The following is a 16,253-nucleotide window of genomic DNA, read 5'->3' on the forward strand; positions in this document are numbered from 1 at the left end:
AAAAGCAAGGTTTTCTGTGGTAGTATTTTTACTTTATCCTTTTATTTTTCTTTTTGGCATTAAATTGGTGGGGTTACATCAACCAGTGGGATTTTAGAAAAACAGCTTTTGATTGCAAGCAAACAACTATGTGCTGCTTCCATGTATGCCTATTTGGGTTTTTCAAAGTCTTATGCATCAAGACACTAACTGAAATTCTCATTTAAAACCAGCCTAAGCAAACTTTATCCTAATTGTAAGCATGGATATATATTGCCAACTGCTTTTCAAATACTGTATAAAGGTATAACCAAGGAGATTCAAGAATAAAATGTAGTTTGTTTATAACTTACAATGTATGTAACTGAAAATGATAGTTGAGAAAATTGAGCTGCACAGATAGCTACACAGATAATTTTTTAAAAAAAGGAAATGATTGATTGATTGATTGATTGGACTTTTATGCTGCCTCTCTCCGAGGACTTGGGGCAGCTCACAGCATGTAATAAAACAATACATAACATTTCAGGTCCAATTAATTAAATATATAATCTAAAACTTAAAAACCCTAAAAAAAACCAGTCATACTCATTCAATCAGTTTCTCTCAGTCCATTCATCAGCCAGGGGGCAAGAATCTAATGGCCTCAGGTCTGGCAATATAAGTGAATCTTGAGACTCTTGCGGAAGGCAAGGAGGGTGGGGGCAATACAGATCTCCGGGAGGGAGTTGATTCTAGAGGGCCAGGCCCCCCACAGAGAAGGCTCTTCCTCTAGGCCCCACCAACCAGCATTGTCTAGTTGACGGGACCTGAAAAAGGCCAACTCATTTAGCTGAAAAAGAGTCTGAAATACAATCATTTTGAATTCAAATTTGGAATTTCTGGAACATGTTAGTTGATGTGCTATTTATTGGAACTGCGCCACCACGCTTTAAGCAAACTTAACTACCAAATGAAAAAATATATATTAAATTCATGGAGAGATATACCTATCAACTATATTTTTAAAATTTCATATCAAATTCTCCTCCCAGTAAAAATCTTGGTATCTCAGTGGCAGATGTTCAATTTCCAATGGTTCAGATAAGTAGTATTGATGCTCTCTGAACTTGGTTGTTTTCTTGCAGACATTTCATTAGTCTAACTAGGTAATATGATGAGCACTGATGTTACTCAATTTGGATAATAAAACATCTACAAGAAAACAACCAAGTTCAGAGTGCATTAAAGGACCTCTCAGTTCAATCCTGAGCTACAAATATTTTTTAATAGGTTCAGGTAACCTGACTCATATAGTAGAGATTGAATTTGTGAGCTTTCCTTGTAAGCAATAGATTTTACCAATTGACATCTGGTAAAACACTAGAGAGCAAAGAGACAATGCATTTAGATGTATTACTATACATTGCTTATATCTTATTTCTTTCTTAGTCATCACTGCTGATGGAAAGAATTGATTAATGGATCACAACTGGGTTCTGAATTAGATTGCTACTGGTTCATGGGTGGAGCCTCCCGCCACCGCCGCTACTGGTTCTAAGAACCGGTCCAAACCGGGAGCTGGATCCCAATTCGCTGCAACCAAGATTTCAGAACTACTTATCTGAATTTAATGAGCTGCCTCTTTAAAGACAAAAAACATGTCCAAAATTTTGAAGCTCTGGGGAAATAAATGACATTTTTCGAAAAATAGTTTTTCCAAAATAAATTTGTATAGTATAGCAAATATTCCTGTATTAAGCGTAGCAGTATAACTTCTATCATAAAACAAAATTGCCATTTGATAGATTCATAAATAAATAGCATAATGCCCTTTACCTATCTAAAAGAACAATGCTATGCAAATCCTAATGAATTCAGCGGAATTGATCCCTGGTAAATATACAGGGACTTATAGCTTCACAAAGTATTAATTCTTTTGACTACAATTTTGTGTGTTATATATGGGAATAAGTCCCACTGAACACAGCAGGAGTTTCTTCTTTAAGTAAAGAAGCCTAGGATTGCTGTGCTGGATTTCTCAGAGGCCGCCTTCATCATAATCATTTTAAGGGAGAGATGAAAAGGTCTGTTACTAGATCAAAACGGCATCTAATAAAGGATAGTTTCCTCTAATAACGCAAGATTAGATCAGAAGTTAGCAGAACAAAGCAAATAGCACTTTACAAGCAACAAGAAAAGGTGGGGGGAGCCACATGTCCTCCTTGTATGGAAAAAAACAGGCCTGTCCATTTTGCTTTGCTTCCTTCTTCAATTTATTTTATTTTTATTTATTTTATGTTCTGTCTGGGTCCCCCCAGATGCCAACACCAACCAAAAAGAGTATCCAGACACACTGGTAAAAAGCAAAGGCAGTTTATATACTGGAAAGCAAACACAGGTAACAAAAACTGTTCTTACAGACAGGAACACGATGAAGCTTCACAGAGGTTTCACGAAGGCCAGGCAATAAAACAGGATTCTTGCTGGCAAAAACAACACTGGAGATAATAAAACCCATGCCTCCCCCAAGTCTTTCAGCCTTCTAGGCCACAAGCCAAGATCAGAGACGCCAAGAATCGAAGCAAGGTCACAGGACTCCCAGTGGATAACTCTCCACAAGACTGTAAGGGCGGGCCTGCCTTTTCAACCCTGCTGAGGAGAACCACACCCAAACCCAGCTGTTGCCAATTCAGGGATGGAAATATCTTTCTAATTGGCCCCTTCTTTGAGCTGCATGTCTCTGCCTCATGTCTATTATAGCCTGTGCGTCTTCATCCAATGAATCCAGGCTACTAGCTGGGGAGAGCCCCCCCCCTGGGGGTCTCAGGCTGCTCTCCCTCCTCCTCTTCCTGACGTTCCTCTCCCCCATCTGCTTGGTCCTCCCCCTCCTGGTCACTGTCCTCCTCCTCTGGGCATGGATCCGGCAGAGCTCCAGCCAGTCCCTGAGGAGCCTCAGGCTGAATCACAACAATTTTATTTATTAGATTTGTATGCCGTCCCTTACCGTAGACTCGGGGCGGCTCACAACACAATAAAAACAGTTTATAACAAATCTAATAATTTACAATTTAAAATATTTAAAAAACCCGTTATTAAACAGACATACACACAAGCATACCATACATAAATTGTATAGGCCCGGGGGAGATATCTCAGTCCCCCCATGCCTGACGACAAAGGTGGGTTTTAAGGAGTTTGCGAAAGGCGAGGAGGGTAGGGGCAGTTCCAATCTCTGGGGGGAGCTGGTTCCAGAGAGTCGGGGCCGCCACAGAGAAGGCTCTTCCCCTGGGGCCCGCCAACCGACATTGTTTAGTTGACGGGACCCGGAGAAGGCCCACTCTGTGGGACCTAATCGGTCGCTGGGATTCGTGCGGCAGAAGGCGGTCTCAGAGATATTCTGGTCCGATGCCATGAAGGGCTTTAAAGGTCATAACCAAAACTTTGAATTGTGACCGGAAATTGATCGGCAACCAATGCAGACTGCGGAGTGTTGGTGTAACATGGGCATACCTAGGGAAGCCCATGACTGCTCTCGCAGCTGCATTCTGCATGATCTGAAGTTCCAAATTAAACATCCAAACCTTCATATTCCTATTCATATTGATATTTGACTGTTTAGAAATTGCAGGCATCTGAAGATAGTATCGCTTTACCTTGGGAATAAAGGTGCTTTGCTAACAGAAGTACGTGGTGATGGCATAAGACAGATTGTTATATAGGTAGTTGTTATAAAGTTAGTTATTACAAGTCTACTTTAAAGTGATCATCAAAATAGTTATTTTCTTTTTCCCCCCTTAGATGTTTACATCTTCTCAGTCTTTCCCCCTGTAATAATAATGCAACAGCTATAATACAAATATCCCATAAGCTTTTCAGGACTGTCAATTAATTATTTTAAATACACCTATAACTACACTTTTTGATTGTGTATGTGTATATTTATTTACTTCATTTCAGTCCTCTCACTTCATATTTACTGCTGGCTTGGGAGAGGTTGCCATTTTGCAGCACATGTGCAAACCTAGATGTTTTTGTGTTTCGATATGTTGATCTTAATTCAGGGAATCCTCCTTAAATTAAAATTGCTTCTAAACCACAGCTACACAAAGAAGGGTGGGCTGACAAAGAATAAAGCAAAATTATCCAGAGAGCTCTGTTACCAGTTGGGATTTGAACAATGGTCTTTATGGTGCTATAATGATTAGGCTGTATTGTCTCACAGGTATTTCAAGATGAAGTGTGTCCAATAGATTCTCTTTTCCTGCCCCCAGCCATGCATGTTCACATACACACATTCTCTTTCAACTCTTCACATCACAGACTAATGTTGCATTTAACTGTAAGCAAACAAGCAATTAATAATCCTTCATGTACTTTGAATCCATGAAAATTTAATTCAGAATACTGTTCTGGGTGCCTCCATATATATTTGTTTGCAACAACATTAATTTTCCTGATGGATTTTTTTTTCTATAGTAAAACTTCTTGTGCAAGTTGAATGGCAAAACAGAAATGTCTGATCCTGCTATCTGCTGCAAGAATTCCCTTCTACTGGTTGGGTTAAAGCTGCCCGGATCTGAGGACTTCTCATCCATTCTCTTGGGTGGGATAGCATTTCCCAATTAAGAGTGTTGTGTAGTCTGAGGGTCCTCTTGGACTCACACCTCCTGCTCAAAATAGCAGGTAGCAACTCTACCCTTTGCTAAGCTCCATCTGGTGCACTAGTTCAGAAGGTTTTCCAGTGGGTCATTCAAGCTTAGTCATCTCAAGGTTTGATTTGCAGTGCGCTCTACATGGACTAGCCTTGAAAAACAATTGAAGGTTTCAACCACAGAATGCAGCAGGGGTGAAATGCTCCCTGTTCAATCGTGCCTGTTAGTTGTCGGAGAGCCAGTCATGAAGGGAGTGTGAGGCTCCACCCACTTGCCCGGACACCGCCATTTGGGTTATTTTACTCTGTGCATGCGCAAATGGTGGCGTCCAGGCGGATGGGCACAGCTTCGATAACTGGCTCTTCAATGACAGACAGGCATGAGCGAACCAGGAGCATTTTACCCCTGGAATTCAGTGATGTGGGCATTGATGGACAGTATGTTCATATGTTACATCTTTTCCATAAGCTGCACTGGTTACAAGTCTGGGTCTAGGTGCAATTCAAGTTACTGGTTATTACCTATAAAACCCTTCATGGCACATGGGCAGATTACTTAAGGAACTGCCTAGCTCCCATGGTTTCTGCATGGCCGGTAGGTACATGGCTAGCAGAATTGACACACTCTGAGTCACTTCAATTAAACAATGTCAGCTAGCGAGACCCAGGAAGCCACCTTCTGTGTTGTAGCACACATTCTTTGGAATGAGATTTCCCTGAATGGGCTCCCAGTCTGTTCGCATTTCATAAAACCTTGCAGTCGTGGTTGTTCTCCCTCTTGTTATTTTTGTTTTGTTTGTATTTTATACCTGAATCCCATCTTGTTGTTTGTGCGCATTGGTTTTCATGTAGTAATTTGTGAACTGCCTACAGTTATTTGGACTTGGACATTATCTAAATTAAAATAAATAGCTGGATATGAAAATTTCTCATTACGCTAGAGCCATGTTTATATGTCACATTACACAGAGCCAGATTTAATATTATGCGAGGTACAGTATTTATTTGTTACGGTGGTAGTATAGATGTTTCTGTGCTGTTTCAATCAGGCAACTCTAGGCGGCTTGTAAAAATAATTAAAAATTGTCAAATACAGTAAAAAAAACAATAGGAATTATCAGCATAAATTCAATGTAATGATAATATTAAAATGCATAGCATAATAACCAAACAGCCAGTTCCATTCCAACTCATGCATCACCCATTCTTGTCATCATCACCAAAGGCAAATCTAAGAAGCCTTTTAAAAAAAAGCTAAATACTAGGAGTTAAGGTTTATGCCTGTATTTTGATGCCTTTTTTCATTCTGCTGTGTCTCTTATAAACCAATGTGGTTTCACCCACCTTCTTGGTTCCCATCTCTTGTGTTCTTGCTTTCTTGCCAATGCTTTATATTGTTTTTTTTACAAAAATTCAATTGTTGAATCAGGTTCTTTTTTGTGATTTGCTTTTTATTATTCTTATTTGTGACCGAGGGGGGGGGGGGAAAGAGTTATTTGGGGAGGAGTCTACTATAATGTTTGGAAGTAATGGTTGGATTCATTTATGCTTTTATGCAGGAGTTTCAAGAGGTGTGGGGTTTATTCGTTTTGACAAGCGGATTGAAGCTGAAGAAGCCATCAAGGGCTTGAATGGGCAGAAACCTCCCGGGGCCACGGAGCCCATCACTGTAAAGTTTGCCAACAATCCAAGCCAAAAAACAAACCAGGCCATCCTCTCCCAGCTGTACCAGTCTCCAAATAGGAGGTATCCGGGACCTCTTGCTCAGCAGGCTCAACGTTTTAGGTACGTGGAACTGTACATTGTGTCTTATCTTGAAGATTGTGGATCTTTTTTTCCAACCAATCTATTTTCCTCACATGAGAACTGTTGGTTGTTAAATTTAATATCTGACAGACATAGCAGAAAATACTTTGAGGTAGTGCCATCTGTTGGTAGCTATAAAAAGAAGAGAGTTTTATGTAGGTAGGTAGTAATATTTAACTGGAAAGTATCTGCCGTTCAATTTGCAAGGTGCTTTTAGGGATATTTGTTAAACTGTTAGAATAAGATGTTTCTAAAGAGTAGAAAACCTGTCTAAATCCTGTTTCTATACCAAGTCTTCTTTACTTTGAATTTTTTTCCCCCTTGCAGTGGAGTCTCAGTAATTATTCTTCATCCATTTTGGAATGGGGAGAAATGGTTCCCCCCCCCCTCAGTAGTTTTCCATAATTTTGTATGGATCTCTCTTCTGATGACACACAGTGCTATCGGCCATACGTTTTTCTCTGTGATATTTTAGTGCGCCGAAAAAGACAGATGGCGTGAATTGAAACAAATACTGTATTAATCCACATTCACTAACTGCTCGGAGCGTTTATTTTAGTGTTGTTTTATGAACGATTTGTGTTTGAGAAGGGGAGATCAAGAGACAGGTTAAACTTTATGCTATTTTCCTGTGTGAATGCAAGAGAGAGAGAGAAATTAGTTGTGCTTATTAAGTAGCAGAAAGCTCAGATAAACTTTGTTTTATAGAAACCTTGGGACTTTAATTTTTTTAAAAAACATGCTTATTTAAAAACCTGGCCAATGGCAATCTCACCTAAAAAAATTAATCCAAGCAGCTTCTTTGCATGTTGTGCTATTGATTTGTTCACCCAGGGGTTAAAAAAAACACACATTTGTTCTAGTGAACCATTCTGTTGGAGCAGGGGGAGGGGGAAAGAAAAAACCCAAATGTTTTTTATTCAGTATTCAGTGGATTTCTGGAGTATTCAGTTTCTGCTGTTTTTATTGTGCGAAGGATATTCTGTGAAGCCGCTGAATATTGAATAAAAGTAGACTTGCCCTTTCTCCATAGGCAGACTGCCTGCTCCAGAACTGAGTGCCAGGGCAAAGTTAGCAATGGTCAGAAGAAGAATTCCAGATTGCCTCGTGCCTGAAGTAAGGCCACTGGGGAATTGTTGCTGCACTGACATGAAAAAGAGGTAAATGAACTTTTGCAGAAATAGCTGGTGCCAGGGTTGGGGCACGCAATCTCCAGTGGCCTTAAAAAACCCTGACTAGATCTTTCTCACAATGCCATGGATGCTTATTATATCAGCGGTGGTGGTAGATGACTCTGAAGGGGATAGGCCCTGAATGCTGGAAATGTGCGTTACAGGTTCGGAAATGGAGGAACGAATCCCAAGGTTGCCATTCGTTTTTGACCGCGTTTTCCATTCCACAAAAATAGACTTCACTGCATTCCTTTTCATTTTCTTTTTAAAACAGCACATTAGATAATGTTGTCTGGAGCAATTTTAACATCGAATGCTAAGGATTGCTTGAGGTTTTTTAAATCCGTTCTGCTTTGGCGATTTGTCAAATAAAAGAGCCATGTATTCCAAATGAGAATGGTGTTGCTTGCTCAGTTCATATTAACTTAGGCACTGTTCGGGTTCTTCTCTGAAATTTAGGAAGACATTGCTGCACATACAAAATGTAGAAGAGGTTTGTGTATGTGTTTGTTGTGTTTGCATAGATTTTCAGTTGCCTTTGATCCTTTGATCCTTACCTAGTGTACTACAGTTGCAGTTGTCTTTGATCCTTACCTAGTGTACTATAGTGTTTCCCTGAAAATAAAACTGTCTCTTATATTTTTTTGAACCCTGAAATAAGTGCTTGGCCTTATTGCCATGAACTCAAAAGCTCATTTGGGCTTATTATCAGGGGATGTCTTAATTTGGGGAAAACAGGGTAGATCTAGCTCTAGTATACCATGGCAAGAACATTATGCTTGCCATTGTTGTACTCTTACTGTTGTTAGTCAAAGTGTTTTAATGGCAGTTAAAGGAAGCTTGAGGGCCTCGGAGGCTGGGAAACTATATGCATACTTTGTAACTGTTTTTATTGGGCGCTGGCTCTGATAAGTACCAGACTTTAGGCAAAATCTCACATAAAATAGTCCTTGGAAAGGGGCGGCATATAAATCCAATAAATAAATACAGTGATACCTCGTCTTACAAACTTAATTGCTTCCGGGACGAGGTTTGTAAGATGAAAAGTTTATAAGATGAAACAATGTTTCACATAGGAATTAATGGAAAAGTGATTAATGCGTGCAAGCCCAAAACACCCCTTTTGCCAGCCAAAGTGCCCGTTTTTGCGTTGCTGGGATTCCCCTGAGGCTCCCCTCCATGGGAAACCCCACCTCTGGACTTCCGTGTTTTTGTGATGCTGAGATTTCACTGAGGCTCCCCTCGCTGGGAAACCCCATCTCCGGACTTCCGTTGCCAGCGAAGCATCCGTTTTTTTGCTGCTGGAAGTCCGGAAGTGGTGTTTCCCATGGAGGGGAGCCTCAGGGGATCCCAGCAGCGCAAAAATGGGCGCTTCGCTGGCTACAGAAGTCCGGAGGCAGGGCATCCCAGTGGCAGCGTCTTGGGTTTATAAGGTGAAAATAGTTTGGAAGAAGAGGCAAAAAAATCTTAAACCCCGGGTTTGTATCTCAAAAAGTTGGTATGACGAGGGGTTTGTAAGATGAGGTATCACTGTAAATAAAATAGCAACTTTAGCCTTAGTCCACAACTTGAATATGTGTGACTGTTGTTAGGCGATTTTATTCTTCATGCCATTCTGGAAATTAAAATCTGGATCTTCAGAACACTCAAAAAAGTATTTCCATAAGTCATAAATTACTGGAAAGGTTTTGCAGATAGTCCTCAAATAACGAACACAATTGTTAAATGAGCTTTACCTCGTTTTACGACTTTTCTTGCCACAATTGTTAAGGGACTCCTGCAGTTGTTAAGTTATTAACACAGTTGTTTGTAAGATCACAAAAGATGATCACATGAGCCTGAGACACTGCAGCGATCATAAATACTGTCTGAATTTTAATCAAGTGATTATGGGGACGCTGTAAAGATTGTAAGTGTGAAAAACAGTTATGTCCTTTTTTTCCCAGTGCTGTTCAAACAGTCACTAAACAAATGATTGTTAGTTGATGACTGTCTCTGCAGACAAGATTAAATGTGTTGATTTGGATATTTTCCCAGAAAACAAACCTCAGCGATGAATTGCTTTGTAATATATATAAACCATACAGAAGGTTAAATCTTCATGTCTTGTATTGAAGTGAGACGGCTGAGTGAAAGAATATGAGTTTTTCTGTCTCTTTCAAGGGTTTTCTTAAAGATAGTCATTTCAGTGCATGGTGCTTGATAATGCAGAGAAAAATTCTCAAAAGGTTGCAGCTTGGAAGTATTAGAGGTGTGTGAATGGTACTAGAGGCTTTAAATAGATATCCTCTAAAATACGTCCTAAGATTTCAGAATATCTTCTTGGTCCTCCACCAGCTTGAATAGAACAGTCACTGAGATGCGTGATACAATATTTTGTTATATGTTGCTTACTTGGTCTCTTCGAGTAAATAAAAATGATTCCTTGGATTGCCATTATCAATAGTGTTGATAGTTTAATAAAGCTACGATTCAGGTTAGCCTTGGCAGGGGAGTTAACCTTTTCTGTGGGCAGATATAGGTTTTTGGGAAATTACTCTTGAGAACGGCAATGAACAGGGGAGCAATAATGCAAGGAAGTCAGCAGAGGGCACAGAGCTGAAATTTGTTATTCTATTCCCCTGCCTCGGGGTTATTTTCCAATGTTTCTTTATTTGCTTTATTTTATTTCCTGACAAAAAGACAGAAGTAAATGGCATCACTTTTTTTTTTAGTCAAAATGTTGCATTCCTTCTAGGAAATTCAAGAGAAGGAGCAGAATCCAGTCTGTGAAAAGCTCATTCTGAGTCGCAGAAACCAATAGTATTAAATCAGTAGTTTTAACTCAATACCGTTGCATATCTGCATATCTGCAGGTGCCTAAAGAGGATGCCAAAAATGTCAGCTAATTATGTACAGCAACCAAAGTAGCATTTTAATATCTGTCTAGATTCTACTTCTAAACATATGGCATTGGAAAAATTGCTGTTGGTTTTATGTTCCTTATTTCACATTGGGAAACAAATTAATATATAAACTTGTACAAACTTTTTTTCTAAAAAAAGATCTGTACATTTTCCTGCCTGGATTTGTTTTGGAAATACAGAAGCAACTGAAACCTTAAGTCAGTCTGTGGTCTGTTAATTGAGCTACCATTATATAAAGTTTTTTTTAAAAAAAATGGCAATTCAAATTTCACCAGTGATAGTTTGCTGTTCAATCATCAATACTTGCTTAACATACTAGATATGGAGATGACAGGATTCAAATTATTGCCTACTGCTATTCCCAAAGATTAGATAGATGGAGATTGTTTTAATGGCAACTTCTATACAATTCTTACTGCTTGGTAATGGATGTAAATGATGGTTTTGGTAGAAACTGTGTGTTTTATCATAAAGAACTTGAAAGTGGAAGTAGTTAAATGGAAGCAGTGCTGTTAAAGCAAAATAATGTTCTATCTTCATTAAAATATTATAAGAGAAAAAGACTCAGTCTTAAAAGAATTACAATGCAGTAATTTAAAAGCAGTATTCCTTCTTGTGAATATCTTCACATTCATTATTCTCGTGAGGAATCTAAATGTGTGATATTGTATTCAACTGGTGTAAAGATTTAAGTTCATATGCCAACAATTCCAGATAAAATGGATAATTATTAGAATTTTGCATTAAAAGTATAATATTGCCAGTCACCTTATTGTTAAAGCTCCATCTTTGTTCCCAAACTGATAAAATACATGTTTCTATGAATTCAAAAATAATTTGATTGATCATCTTATGGACATTTTTTGAGCTGGTTGATGTGCAAATATTATCTGAAATATTGATTTAAAAAAACACCCGTCAATTTACAATGTGGTTTAGAAACCTGTGAAACACACAGGTCATTAATGAACATCAGTACTTCTCACACATTTTTCAATAAACTTTTAAAAGAAAAAGAAAAAAGAAGTATCCCCCATCAGTGGTGTTATCTCCCTTTCCCTTAATTAATAGTTGACATATTTTAGATTTAGGGAATGGAAGACTTTTAATGACTAGCCAAAATAACCTGTTATAAAAATAATAGTGTTTTATTGAGCTCTAGATTTGCTTCTTCTTAAGCAAAATAAATCATAATTACCGTATCAGTATCTGAACATTGTAGAAGTTGTTATTGGGAGGTTCAACTGCAGAAATCATGATTGTTGTATGCCATGTAAAGTTGACTGAAAAGCAAGCCAAAATATTTCATATTTTGTTTCTCCCCATTATTCTTTAAACAAAGGGAAATTCCTGGTTTGCTTTCATTGTTAAGTTGATAAATAATATGGTACAATCTTGATAGGCTTTTTAGACATTAGTTTCAAGTTACTGTATATTGTGTCACAGCTAAAGCTGTTCTAGTTTTGAAAGTAATGACTCAGCATCCATGTGAGTGCTCCTGAAGAAAAGGTTTCGGTTTACAATGATCCCTCTATTATCGCGAGGGTTCCGTTCCAAGACCCCTCGCGATAATCGATTTTTTGGGATGTAGTGGTGCGGAAGTAAAAATACCATCTGCGCATGCGCGCCCCTTTTTCCATGGCCGCGCATGCGCAGATGGTGTTTTTACTTCCGCACCGCCGCTTGTCCGGCCGCCGCTTGTCCGGCCGCCGCTTGTCCGGCCGCCGCTTGTCCGCCGCTCGGTGCACAATCGGGGTTTCCCCTTTGCGTGGGCGGCGGGGAATTCTGGGAGTTGAAGACCCAGGGAAGGTTCCTTCGGCCGCCCAGCAGCTGATCTGCTCAGTAGCAGCGAGGAGCCGAAGATGGGGTTTCCCCGTTGCCCACGCAAAGGGGAAACCCCATCTTCGGCTCCTCGCTGCTACTGCGCTGCCGAGCAGATCAGCTGCTGGGCGGCCGAAGGAACCTTCCCTGGGTGCCGCCCGCCGCTCGAGAGCAAGAGGGGGAGAGATAGAGAAAGAGAGAGAAGGAAAGAAAGAGATGAGAGAGGGAGGAAGAGAGTGTGAGAGAGGAAGAAGCAAGATAGAGAAAGAGAGAGAGAAAGATGAGAAAGGAAGGGAGTGACGTCATCGGGTGGAAAAATCGCGATATAGTGTTTCGCAAAGATCGAGATCGCGAAACTCGAGGGATCACTGTATACTGTATGATAATTTTTTGGCACTGTCCACTCGGTTGCATTAAACTAGATTGTTTACTTATTTTTCTGATTCTCAGAATCAGAACAGATTGTTGAACTTCACCATTTCCTCCTGATATAACCACCATAAGGGTATTTTAACGGACAATAACAGTTGTGGCACACAAAGTTTAGACAAAAGAAAAATTGGCAGTAGCTTTAAATGTAATAGCCCACAATCTAGTCTAACCAAACACCAGATGTTCTTTTCCTTCAGAAAGGCTATGTAAATTTACAGTATATTTTAAGTTGTACATGGTAGATTTTCTGGAAGTGGGGGAAAGGCATCTAAAATAGTGCTTAATGTGAATTTAAAAGAAGATGGGAGCCAGTTTTGCAATGCATATGTCCTCTTCTCATAACTTATTTTTAAAGATGGCAATCAATTTAATTAACTGAATGATATACTTAATATTATAGCCTGACTTGTATTGCTTTCTCAGCAATTATTTAAATCCAGCATTACTCTAAACATTATTTGTATTACATTAGAACAAACAACAAATTGGTTTGTAAGGAGTCCATACTTGGTGATAAATCAAATGTTAAGACTAAAAAAACCATTGAGATTCCTTTGTTTCTTTATGCTGAAATGGTAGATTTCTAACATAGCTGCAGTTTCTGGCAGTAGATGGCTAAATCTATACATCTTAAAATGTATAGAGCCATCAAGTTAATTTTATAATAATGTATTCATAATCTAAAATCTTGTGAAATTAAATTGTTATTAGATTTTCTGCAGAATAATGTTATGTACACCGTTTTTCACACACAGTCATATTTTTCATTCATTCATCCTTATGAGTTTTCAGAGAAAATATTGGCAAAATTGTTTAGGCATTGGTGTTCATATTTCTAAAAGGATTGCTATATTTAATATAGCATCTGAACTGCATTAATGTGCATATTGTATCACTTCAGACATACCTAATGGTGTTGCTTATCCAGAATTAAAAGACTGAATATGAGTGCCTTTTTTATATAATTACATAATGTCAATTGAACTTGAAGCTGTATTTATGAGAATTCTTGGACAGTATCTCTTCAGCAAAATTCAAGCAATGCCAATGTATAATCATTGCACAACTGCAATTTTGTCATACATATAGTTCAGAAAATCTAGTAACATAACATAATCAAAGTAAAAAATTGAAAGGCTAAATAAACCTTTTGCTAAATGTGTTTTGCAGGTTGGACAATCTGCTCAATATGGCTTATGGAGTAAAGAGGTAATAACAAAATGTGTTAGATCCATAATTAACTTTACTAATAATTTCTTGTTTGAACTAAGAGTATTGGTACTTCATGTGTTCGATATTGAGTACCGTAATCTTTGCATGTAAACAATAATTTGTTTCTGTTTATCATTTTATTAACTTTCTAGCATTGTTTAGGGCAGTGATTTTCAACCTTTTTTGAGCCGCGGCACATTTTTTACATTTACAAAACCATGGGGCACATTGGGGGGGGGCGCTAAAAAAAGTTTGGACAAAAAATTCTCTATTCCTCCCTTTTGCTCTACAGTATTTCTCTCTCCCTCTTTCTCTCCCTCTTTTTTTCTCTCTCTCTCCATCCCTCTTTCTCTCTTGCTTCTTTCCTCTTTTTTGCTCTCTTTCTCTCTCCCTCCCTACTTCCCTCTATGTCTTTCTCTCTCCCACCTTCCCTCCCTCTCTTTCTCTCTCTCTCTCTTGCTTTCTTTCTCTCTCTTGCTCTCTCTCTTGCTTTCTTTCTCTCTTGTTCTCTTTCTGCCTTTCTTTCTCTCTCTCGCTTTCTTTCTCTTGCTTGCTTTCTCTCTTGTTTTCTTTTTCTCTCTTGCTCTTTCTCTCTCTCTTTCTCTTGTTTTCTTTATCTCTCTGAGCTTCGCGGCACACCTGACCATGTCTCGCGGCACACTAGTGTGCCACGGCACACTGGTTGAAAAACACTGGTTTAGGGCACCCAATATCTACCATTGAAATGACTTATTTGGGAGTCTTTTGTATCACTATTTCACTTTGAAAGAATGTGGACATCTTATATACTCAAAGGACATTTTAACAATTAAGAAGCCACCACCAGGTGTGGGGTTTTTTTTAGTCATCTGTCTGTAGAACAAGCAGGCACAGATTTGGAGCAATATTAAGGATACTATATTTTATTTATTTTTATTTACTTGTCAAACAAGTATAGTATTATAGTACATATTAACATAACATAAGTAGAACGTAGTAATAGAAATGATAATAAGACAGTAGGACATTAGGCACAAAAGTGCACTTATGCACGTATGTTGTATTACCTAAATAGTTAAGAAGGGTTATAATACTGTAATTCCATTAGGCCATTTGGAGCTTGAATTTCAAGAATGTATGTTTCATGTAGGATTTGTTTGCATGTTTGTTTGTTTGTTTGTTTGTTTGTTTGTTTGTTTGTTTTATCAAATTTATATAGCTGCCCATTTTGCCAAAGGCGACTCAGGGTGATAAACAACAATAAATAAAATCAAAACCTAAATGTAACATCAGAAATCTGAAGCTATTTTTTTTTCTGTTGAATTAGTGTTCAGTTGTGTTAAATAATTTGCTAAATCCATTTTGAAGCAACATGATAAAGATTGAATATGAACAATTGAAGGCAATGCATTTGTACTTTTTACTTTTATACCATTTTATTAATAGAATTGTCTTTGGGGGGGAAATTCACAGAGATGAGATAGTATTTTACTACGGTTTTGAAAATGTATTTTACTACTAAGATTTTTTTAAATGAACTAAACAAAAGATTCCGGAAATTGAATACTAGCACTGTAAGCAAAACTACTATTGTTCCTTTATCTTTTTAAAAGAAGACATTGCTAGCCAGTCCTTTGCTAAAATAATAGGGATTTCTGTCTGGTGGTGTCTATCTAAATAAAGCACAATATGAATTTTTACTAGATGGATTCTCTCAACCTCTCTGCAGCCCATGTTCTGGAGAACTGGTATCTGGAGCTATGTGGGGTAGGGGAGAGAATCCACTCACTTGGTAATAGAGTTTTGAACAAAACTAGTTGTTAAAATTAAACCGCTTAGCTTTATATAATCTTTTTATTTATTTCATTCCTGACACAAAAAGCAAATTCTCAAAAACTTTCATTAACCACATTCCAAACATGGCAATCACAATATTCCTTACACTTTCTAATAGCTGACTACAGTTTTTCTGTCATATTAGCATTGAAAGTGATTGAATTAATCATCTTATCCTTAGCCCAGGCAAAAAGCAGAATAACCTGACTTGAGAAAGACTTAATGCAGAACATCGTGGCAACTATATTTTATTGTTCACAGTAAATGTGTATTAAAGTCACATAAGTAACACACAATGAGTACCAGAATTGTGGGGGGAAATATGCTGGCTCTGTTAAAAAGTGCTATTGTTGACATGTTGTAAGCCACCCTGAATCTAAGGAGAAGGGCGGCATAAAAACCTAATTAATTAATTAATTAATTAATTTGGTCAAATGGCACTATAACACTAATCAAGTGCTTTTAAAAAAATATTTT

General features: G+C 38.2%; 1 protein-coding gene across 11 annotated transcripts in view; it reads left to right on the forward strand.

Moving 5' to 3' along the window:
• ELAVL2 (ELAV like RNA binding protein 2) overlaps positions 1-16,253 on the forward strand; it is a 213,462-nt gene that overhangs the window by 194,022 nt on the left and 3,187 nt on the right. For all 11 annotated transcript variants that reach the window (XM_070742491.1, XM_070742499.1, XM_070742490.1 and 8 more), the window contains 2 exons: positions 6,172-6,397; positions 13,920-13,958. In XM_070742491.1, coding sequence (XP_070598592.1) covers positions 6,172-6,397; positions 13,920-13,958 — 265 coding nt within the window. The remainder of the gene's footprint in view (positions 1-6,171; positions 6,398-13,919; positions 13,959-16,253) is intronic.

The sequence above is a fragment of the Erythrolamprus reginae genome, chromosome 2, assembly GCF_031021105.1.
Source record: "Erythrolamprus reginae isolate rEryReg1 chromosome 2, rEryReg1.hap1, whole genome shotgun sequence".
Classification (NCBI taxonomy): domain Eukaryota; kingdom Metazoa; phylum Chordata; class Lepidosauria; order Squamata; family Dipsadidae; genus Erythrolamprus; species Erythrolamprus reginae.